The sequence below is a fragment of the Saprolegnia diclina genome (assembly GCF_000281045.1).
Source record: "Saprolegnia diclina VS20 unplaced genomic scaffold supercont1.10, whole genome shotgun sequence".
Classification (NCBI taxonomy): Eukaryota; Oomycota; class Saprolegniomycetes; order Saprolegniales; family Saprolegniaceae; genus Saprolegnia; species Saprolegnia diclina.
This window is the reverse complement of record NW_008246077.1, coordinates 296,693-305,731: the sequence shown is the minus strand read 5'-3', so window position 1 is coordinate 305,731 and position 9,039 is coordinate 296,693. Positions and strand designations below refer to the sequence as shown.

Below are 9,039 nucleotides of genomic sequence, written 5' to 3'. Positions count from 1 at the left end.
ATCGCAGGCAAGACACCAAGACGATGAGCTATGGCTGTGACCCTGCATCGCACCCAACCAAGGAGTTTATCAAAGCTCACATCTCCAACTACACGGACCCAAAGAACCCAGATATCATTGTCGCGGGCGGCGCATCTTGTAACTCGAACGACGACTGCACGACGGTCGCGAGCGTCACAGGTTCCTGTGAGAAGCGTCGGTGCAAGTGCGCCGACCACTGGACTGGCCCCCGCTGCACAAAGTACGACCTCGAAGCGACGACGTACGGGCCGTCGGTCGTTCTCATGGGCGCCATGTGCGGCTTGGCTGTGCTCGGGTCCGGGGCTGCCCTCCTGGTGCGCATGCGTCGCAACCGCGCGGCGCGGCAGTTCCAAGACGAAGTCAACCGCCGTGCAAAGCGAAGTACAGACCCGTCACCGTCGGCCGAGTCGGACGTCGTTCGGATGCAGACTGCGTAGAACTTACCAAAATGTAACTCTTTGTAAGCTTGGTGACCAGCACGAATCTTGCGCTCACCGTGCATTTTCACATAACGCGCTCGAGTTGGTTGGCATAGCAGTTGGAGTGGTGTTGTGCAAATTGAGTTTAAACTGAATGACGAGTACTAGTAGATCTAGGAAGTCATGACGACTCTATCCACGCCACGCAAACGAAGTGTAGACGCCGTCATCCACGTCAAACGCGTTGCCTTTGTCAACTCCGCCGGCGCCCGCGACTACCATGAGCTACGAACCGTAAATTTGTGAGTTTCCAATCACTCGAAAGAAGTGGTAAATCGTACCGGGATTAAGTGCTCTTCGCGTTGATGGCAGTCGCGTGCGTGCGGCAGTGTTGCCCAGCGCTTTAGAGCCTCACGTCGGCCCGCCACGGACGTTTCGAGGGCGGCTTCAGTCAGCGCCGCATTGAACTTACGCGCGCGGCGCTTGCTATCGACCACGCTGCGGCTCGGGTGGAAGGTCGCGCCGGACCCGACGATCGCAATGTTTTTATTGCGAAGCACCGAGAGCACTTGACCAATCTTGAAGTGGTGGACTGGATCCAAGCCGGCAACGACGCTCACTTGGATAATCGGAATGTCTTCGTCCGGATGAATGAGCTTCATAGGCACAAACGTGCCATGGTCCCAGCCCCGCGTCGGGTCGAGGCGCGACTCAATGTTGGCTTCGGAGAGGAGCTGGTGGATCTTTTGGGCAATCGCTGGCGACCCTGGCGCCTTGTACGAGATTTCGTAGGCTTGGCGGGGAAATCTACGTGCACAAGGTAAGTTCCGTGTGGACTTGCGAGTGTGGCGTACCCGTAGTAGTCATACAGAAGAGCAGGGGACGCTCCCGATGAGATGGTGACACACGACTCTTCCCAATGCGCCGTCACCAAGACGATAGCCCTCGGGCGCGTCGCTGTATCCTTCAATCCAAGGAGGCTTGGAACCGTCGTTTCGAGGAAGCGACGTGTCGGGCCTTGCGTACGGTCCTTTGCCGGGCAAAGCACGGGCAACGGACCGGCACCGTGGTTGGCGAAGACGGCCGCAGCTCGCGAGGAGAGTGCAGTTGGGGGAGTTGTCATCTCGGGAAACGTTGAAAAGTGAGCGTGACGGTAATGGGCCAGCACATGCAACAGATGGTACTGGTCCGTCGAAGTCCGCTGCGCATGTCTCTCGGAAGTTGTATCCGGGGAACTCACTTCCGGCCGAATAATGTACGCAAAAGGTCATCACATGTACCACAGTTAGCGGTACCACGTGGCTAAACAGCTGCTGCACAGAGACGGCTGCCAGGTCGGACACTGGTTCTTGTGTATTGCCTCCACACAAGCCATTGTGGTCAACAAGCACTAACTGTGTACCGCTGCTCATAATATGAGCGACACTCGAGCCCAAGACACAAGGTAGTATGGAGCAAGTTGAAGTACAAGTACTCTTGATTATCTAATGGGTGTTCCTTCCAATAAACAGCAAATTCCACAGACAGTATTTTTCTCCAGTTAAAACCTTTTAACTCGAGACAGCCTTCACAGATCGAATTTCTCGTATCGGAATATCACCAGCGCAGCGTCATCTCATTAAATGCAAATGATGTAATCAAGTCGTTGCCGATCGCTATTTTACGAGGTCCACGCAAACGCCTCGTACATGCCCTTGTGCACGTCAAACGCCTGTGCCGACCCTTCACCGCCCGCGCCCGCGACGACCATAAGCTAGAAGCGCCGTCGTATCAGTCCCCAAAATCACTAACGACAACCAAGATGCAAGTGCCGTACCGGAATCAGGTGCTCGTCTTTCTGGTGGCACTCGCGCGCAAAGGGCAGCGCGTCCCACTTGGCCAATGCGTCGCCGCGAGCTACAATCGATGGCTGCAGCACCGCAGACGTGAGTTCGCGGATGAAGGCGCGCGCATGGTCTTCCGTCTCGGGCGTCACGGGCGTACCCCAGTTGGGGTGGAACGACATGCCCGAGCCGATGATCGCAATGTTCTCGTTCCGAAGCACCGAGAGCACTTGGCCGATCTTGAAGTGCAACACGGGGTCCCAGCCCGCGACGACGCTCACTTGGACGATCGGGATGTCTTGTTGCGGGCGAATGAGCTTCATCGGCACAAACGTGCCGTGGTCCCAGCCTCGCGTCGGGTCCAAGTTGGATGGAATACTGGCCTGCGCTAGGAGTGCGTGGATCTTTTGCGCAATCTCAGGCGACCCCGGGGCCTTGTACGTGACCTTGTACGCTTCGTCCGGGAAGCTACACGCAAATCATAGTGAGTCACCACGCGACCGGAAATCAACCAAAGCGTACTTGTAGTAGTCGTAGAGAAGGTCGTGGGACGCGCCAGACGAGATCTGGATGCGGTCGTCTTGCCAGTGCGCCGAGACGACGACGATGGCGCGGGGCCGCGTCGCCGCATCCTCGAGCCCCAGGAGCTTTGGCGTGTCGACCTCCATGAAGCGGCGCGTCGATCCGTGGTCCGGGTCCGAGACAGGCCGGAGCAGTGGCAACGGCCCCGCGCCGTGGTTGACAAAGATGGCACCTGCACGCTTGCTGGTCATTCTGGTCGTTGTTGTTGAAGCTGTGGTTGAGATTGGAGAGTGATCTTTGAATGCAAGCGATTATATTTGGCTCGAATTCGAAGAGACGTATTCGGACGCAGTATCCGGCCGGACGACGCTTCCGGGACAATACTGTACACAGAACCAGACACAAGACGCCAGGTGTGCGACGTCCGATGACGTCGGACGCGGCGTGTCACACGGATGGTGCGAGAATGGCAATGCTCTGAATGCGAGGGTGGCGGCAGCACGATGGTTGTGGTGAGCCAAGCCACGCCAAAATAGCTCCAGCATAGTAAGCTGAGGTAGACGAAATAGTTCGTCCAAGATGTAATGGCAGTACGCAGGGGAGGGATGTTGTATTTCAGTGCCATTGACCACCTCTACCGAATCGAAGCTCATCCAATATACTCGGCCATGTAGCATCGTCGAGATGCTCTTTACCGGGAAAGATCTCTCGTCTTGACTTGCTGTTTGATTTCGTGGCGCCTTTTTAAGCATAAAACGGTGCGAAACGGGCTGAAATTGCGCCGACGAGAATGGTCGCGCCGGCTTTGGAGCGAAGCACGACGATGCGTCTGCACGCCGGAAGCGCAAAGCTGCCGTCAAGCCCTGTAAAGCCCAATGCGAATGCGGTCCAGATGGACAAACTCCAGAGCAAAGCTGTCACGTGGGCGCTCCAAGTCCCGTACGTCCACCCCGAGAGCTTTGGAGGATGAAACAAACGGCGAATCTGTAGGATGCATGACCGTCTTGACAGCGATGTTCGAGTGATTGCACATTTGCTCAGAGACATTATGGCTACTCTGTCGTCCCAAGCACTGCTTTGTACGTAGCGCCCAGTGCGCGGCCGCGATCAGCTAGTTTTTCATACTGATGTCCTTGTGGGCATAGACGTCGCCAACGAGTGCACCCTCCTCGTACTTGACTTGCGACAGAGAAAACGGATCTTCATAGATGGTGTAGATGCTCAACGATAGCGACGTCCTCCACTACCAGGCACGATGCTCTCTTTACAAAGTCGCGACGTCAACACGGCACTTTAGGACGACCTTGTCACGCCCGAGTCGCAGCTGTACTATGTGGTGCGTGCATTTCTTGTTGAATCGGGATACGTATGGTGTGTCTCTAGCTCGAAGGCTCGCTTTGCGCGTACAAAAACACAGAGTTTGCCCAGCGCACAAACCGTCAAGAGACGTTTCCGGCATGGCTCGCTCGACTCTACGCCGAGTCGCACGAACGCATGGACTTTGGCGACTGCGTTGGGATTCACTATGCTGGTACTGTGCCTTTTGCAAGAACTAGCACTCATGTTTTGGTGTAGGAGGTGAACCAGCGCTGTAACCAAGGACCATGCACAATCCCATATATCTAGGAGAGTATGGGCTGACAGAGGTCACGTCCAAGCAGACCGTGACGCACCGAAAATACAGCCTCGTACGCCGTCACCGATGTTACGTTATGTGATATGCTTAGTGGATTCCAATGGTAGCTAGCCCAAGAGAGCTGTCTCGTGCTTGCAGTGCGCAAGGTACGAGCACTGCCGAGAGGGCGAATGTCTGTCTGTACATGTAGGACACAATCGAGCGCGCCATTGTGTATACGAACCCCAAGCCGATTATGTTGTACGCAAAGTCGGTGCGTCAGTCACTTCACGTTTTAACTCGACCCGAGTGGCACATAGACGACGCTCGTGGATATTCACTCGACAGGCCGAGCCAAGCTGCGGTCGTACCTCTCCCAGTACACCCTCTTTTCTCAGCTGAGTGTTGCGAGCCAAGTGGGTTCTATGCTTCAATACACTAGTGACGTGGAACGATATAGGATCGTCTCGTTGACCATTGCCAGCTTAAGACGTTTGCACCCAACGAGCCCCGTACAATCTTAGCGAGTGACACAGTGCTCACGGTACGCTTGTTGTAGTTGTCGCGCTCGATGGTGACTGGCACGACATTATCGTCGTGCTCTCGGGGCAGCTGGGGCTCTACTGCATCGAAGTGGCTGATAATACAGCAGGTTGGTTCTCACCACGTTGTGTTACCTAACATGGTTGTTGTAGACGATACCACGAGCGGCACGCAGCGCAAGGTGAGCGCGTTGGCCAGCTACCGCCTCGTGGGCACGATTCCGTCGGGTCAAGTGTATGGCGATCGGCACCTCTGGAACGACACCAACAAGCGCGTCGACGACCCGTTGCACCACTGGCTCCTGCAGCGGCCATTCGTGAGCATGCTGCGAGCCATGGAATCCTCCGACGTCGTGCTCATTGACAGGGCCGAGTTTGCCCTCGTCCTGCACACGGATTGCAGTGACCGACCGGTGCTCGAAGTAGCGTCCATTCCACCGATGGAGCGCAGACCGTTGGATCTGGCTGCGTTGCACCGGTGGTGCATATCGCAAGCGGGGCTGCAGCAGCTTCCCGATGCGATCGTGGACCGGCTTGTCGAAGTCGTGACAGTTCTCTCCTTCCCCGCGCAAAAGCACGTGTACAACCAAGCAAGTGAGGTCGATGCCACATTCTTTCTCGTGTCGGGTGCCGTATCCCTGCACGACCACGCAGAGAGGCCACCACAAATGGTACTGCCCGGTGATTTTTTTGGACACGACGCACCGCTAGGCCACCACCGCCGCTTGGAGATCGCCTCGACCACTGAGTCCTCGGTGCTGCTCAAGATTCCACGCAGCGCATGCGCGTTGTGGCTTGATGGCCTCTCATCACGGCTGCCGCTTTGTGCCTCGTCGCTTCTGGCAAAGTGTCCTCTTGGTCGATTTGCCGCGCGGGAGGACGTGGAGAACGTGGCGCGGCTGCTACACAATCTCGGTCTTCTCACGCACGTACCCCTCTACGTGCGCCTTGAATTGGTACCATACTTGGTGCTGCAGCACGTGGCCGAAGGCGACATCATTTGCGCCGAAGAGAGAGATGAGGTCGAGTCCATTTTTGTCATCGTCTTGCGAGGGCAGCTCGGTGCGTACAGTCGAGATCATGTCGATGCATGTTCGGACGCACTCGAGGGACACCCTCTGTGTCGCTCGTCGTCGCAACTCGAGCCAATGCCAGCGGCGGAGACCGACCACCCGATCGGTGCTGTGTACGGGCGACGCATTCACACATTCCGGCGCGGCGACGTGTTGCAGACGCACGGCGCGGTCGATGGTAACGGCGACTACATCGTTCCGATGACGATTCTGGCGCACTCGGCCAGTACGCTTTTCGTCCTTCGAGCACAGGACGTCACGGGTGTTCTCCAGCGCCTGGGCGAGCCAACAAAGGCGTGCTGGCACTTGCGAGCGGCGGTAGCCAGCGTTGCGGACGATGTGTCCGACACGGCGTCACTGTGCTCGTCGTTGTGGTTCCCGCCGCCCACGGCGGTAGCGCACGACGTTGTTGCCTTTGCACCAGGGGACAAGATTGTCCGCATCGGAGATCGTCTCAATGCGATGTACATCTTTCTCGACGGCATCGCGACCGCCTCCAAGATGCACACCAAGCACATCTTGTCTCCGATGGACGTGCCGCTGGCGACAGCCCTCGCCAGCGTTGCGGTTGCCCCGATGCGAGACATTACGAGCAACTTTAAAACGACAAGCAAGACGCTCATGACGCCACGTCACGAAAAACGCTCCAAGTCGGTGCTGCCGACGATCATGAAGCTCTCGAAACGCATACCTCGCCTGCGCATGAATGCGATCGTGCCCGAAGAGCCCGTAGTAATGACGGCACCACTATCGGAGAAAGGAGTGCACGCGACCGATGGCTCGAACCGTCGAGCGAGCGCGTCGTCCCTGTCGTCCGCAACGTCTCTGCACATCTGCTGGACGTTCAAGGCGGGCGATGTGTACGGCGGCGAAATCGTCTTTGCGGCGCCCGCGACGAGGTCAGTTCGTTCAACTAAATCGTTCGTCGTCTGATGTGGTGCAGCTTGTACAATGTCGTGGCTGAGACGCCGCTTCGAGCCCTGCGGATTACCAAAGCCGCGTACACGTCGGCGTGCACTTTGGCAGCGCGTCTGGTACCGTCCGTGGTGCAGCCCAAGCACATGTAAGTGCATCGCGAGGCAATACGTCGGTTGAGGCACGTCTCGTAGCATGGCAAAAGCCCACTGGGTGCGCGCAAACCTCAAGGTCACCGAGGGCATCACAGGCCACGACGCTGCCAAGAAGCCCCGGTTTTGGAATCTCGTCGAGGAAGCCGTGAGCCAGCGTGTCAAGCTCATCATCAAGCATCTCGCCAATATGACCATTTTCCAGAGCATGTCGGACGAAACCATGTCCAACATCGTGGCCTCGGCCAAGTACGATACGTTTGAGAAGGGTCATTGGAGTACGTGCTTGATATTGTCTTGTGCTGTGCATTGCATGTCACTTAGTTTACACCCACGGTGACGCACCCAAGCGCTACTACGTTGTCGTGTCGGGCAAAGTCAGTTTGTTTTCGTCGCTTCCGTCCCTCGAACACGTCACGCTCAAGCGCGTTCGGCCGGGCCATGGGTTTGGCGAATTTGAAATTCTCACCAATCAAATGACGCGGTATGCAACATGTTGTCGTCTTAACTGCAGACAATATGTGCTAGAAACCTCTCGGCCATGGCACACGATACGACACAGCTCATTTCGTTTACAGCGCAAACGTTTACGGAACTCTGGGAAGACGCGACGTTGGCCGCGATGCGTCGTGAGGTGTCTTTTTTTCAGACCCTCGGCTGGGCGTCGCGCCTCGACCTCGACCGCATTGGCCACTTGTACCACGCCATGACCGAGGTCGTCTACACCAAAGGCACGGGTACGACTCGACTCGTTTTCGCTCGATTGCTCAGGTGTTATCACCCTAGTGATCTTTCCAGTACACGCCAAACTGAACCACGTGTTCATCCTAAAACGAGGCATTTGCACCCTCCAGGCAGTTGTGGACGTTGATTCTACGCGGGCACCGTTGCGGTCGACGGTAAAGGCAAAGGACGCACCACCCATCACAATTCACGTCGATCTTGCGCAAGTGGCGACGGGTAAGGGTGCAGTCCTCTTGTTTGACTTCAAAGCGCTGCGTAGGCCATACGATTTGGGCAATAAATAGCGACTTTCCGTACGGGCTCATCGCTACCGCCGCCGACACTGCGGTTGTGAGCATTGGGTACGAGATGCTGCGGGGCATCGTGCCCAAGTGGGTGCATTCGGACCTCAATCGCGACGTTGCTCAGCAGTCGAGCCACCACAGCCATCAGCTTCAGGTACTGAACAACAACAAAATTCTTGACGTCTCAATTGACGCAGTTGCTACGCCACCGTGCTTTGGGCGTTCTCAACCTGCGTAGCCAGCTCAGTGCGGCGGATCAACCCCGCCAGGAACATAACTACTACGTGCCGCAGCTGCAGGCGCACAGCAACACACTGTCCCAGCAGAAAGCCACCGATGACTCACGCCGCGTGAACCTCACAATGACAGACATGGTCGCCGCGCAGCCCGTTGAGCTTCAAAACCTCTTTCGAGAAGACCGCCGTTCGAGCGCTTCGGATGCACGAACGGTAGATGCGTCGCTGGGATTGCATCTGACGAACGACCGCGAGCCGCATGCCCTCGGCTCATTTTACATTGGCCGAGGCATGCCGGTGACGCCGACCCTCGCGCCTCATCGCGTCAACACGCCGCCTGCACTGCATGACATTGAAGTCGATCGGCAAGTTGCACCAGCACCGCCGCCACGATGGCGCCGACCTGCGTCCCCGCCGCCAGTCAAACCACAACTGACGACTGCGTTGTCCACCCAACGCTACGACGTTGGGGCACCGCTGCGCCTCTTTCGGCTCGACCCGATTCCGATTGAGCGCCAAGATCGAAGCAACCAGGTCGAGCCGAGCCCATTGGCGTCCGTCTCGGTCATTGGGCCTGGCTTCCACACGCTCGTACATCAACCAGGCACGCCACCGTCGACTTTCGAAGGTTTCGATGCAACCAGCTGTGTCGTGCCAGTCGCGAACGCGTCACCCGAGGTCGAGGTCGAGGTC

At 57.1% G+C, this 9,039-nt stretch overlaps 3 protein-coding genes across 3 annotated transcripts; 2 read left to right on the top strand and 1 right to left on the bottom strand.

Annotated features, from left to right (window-relative positions):
* Nucleotides 1-23: 23 nt before the first annotated feature.
* Nucleotides 24-458, top strand: SDRG_04097 (hypothetical protein; the record flags this gene model as incomplete). Its single annotated transcript, XM_008609755.1, has 1 exon — nt 24-458. The coding sequence occupies one exon, from the start codon at nt 24-26 to the stop codon at nt 456-458; it is 435 nt and encodes a 144-aa protein (XP_008607977.1).
* A 174-nt stretch (nt 459-632) lies between these two features.
* On the bottom strand, nt 633-3,036 carry SDRG_04096 (hypothetical protein; the record flags this gene model as incomplete). Its single annotated transcript, XM_008609754.1, has 5 exons — nt 633-725; nt 782-1,247; nt 2,105-2,193; nt 2,257-2,731; nt 2,786-3,036. The coding sequence occupies 5 exons, from the start codon at nt 3,034-3,036 to the stop codon at nt 633-635; spliced, it is 1,374 nt and encodes a 457-aa protein (XP_008607976.1).
* A 942-nt stretch (nt 3,037-3,978) lies between these two features.
* On the top strand, nt 3,979-8,782 carry SDRG_04095 (hypothetical protein; the record flags this gene model as incomplete). The annotated part of the gene is made up of 18 exons (XM_008609753.1): nt 3,979-4,121; nt 4,169-4,316; nt 4,361-4,363; nt 4,412-4,473; nt 4,529-4,567; nt 4,612-4,674; nt 4,721-4,816; nt 4,861-4,912; nt 4,960-5,052; nt 5,096-6,914; nt 6,959-7,078; nt 7,125-7,360; nt 7,407-7,566; nt 7,611-7,819; nt 7,869-8,042; nt 8,086-8,264; nt 8,308-8,670; nt 8,717-8,782. The coding sequence occupies exons 2-18, from the start codon at nt 4,280-4,282 to the stop codon at nt 8,780-8,782; spliced, it is 3,771 nt and encodes a 1,256-aa protein (XP_008607975.1). The 5' UTR covers nt 3,979-4,121; nt 4,169-4,279.
* Nucleotides 8,783-9,039: the final 257 nt, after the last annotated feature.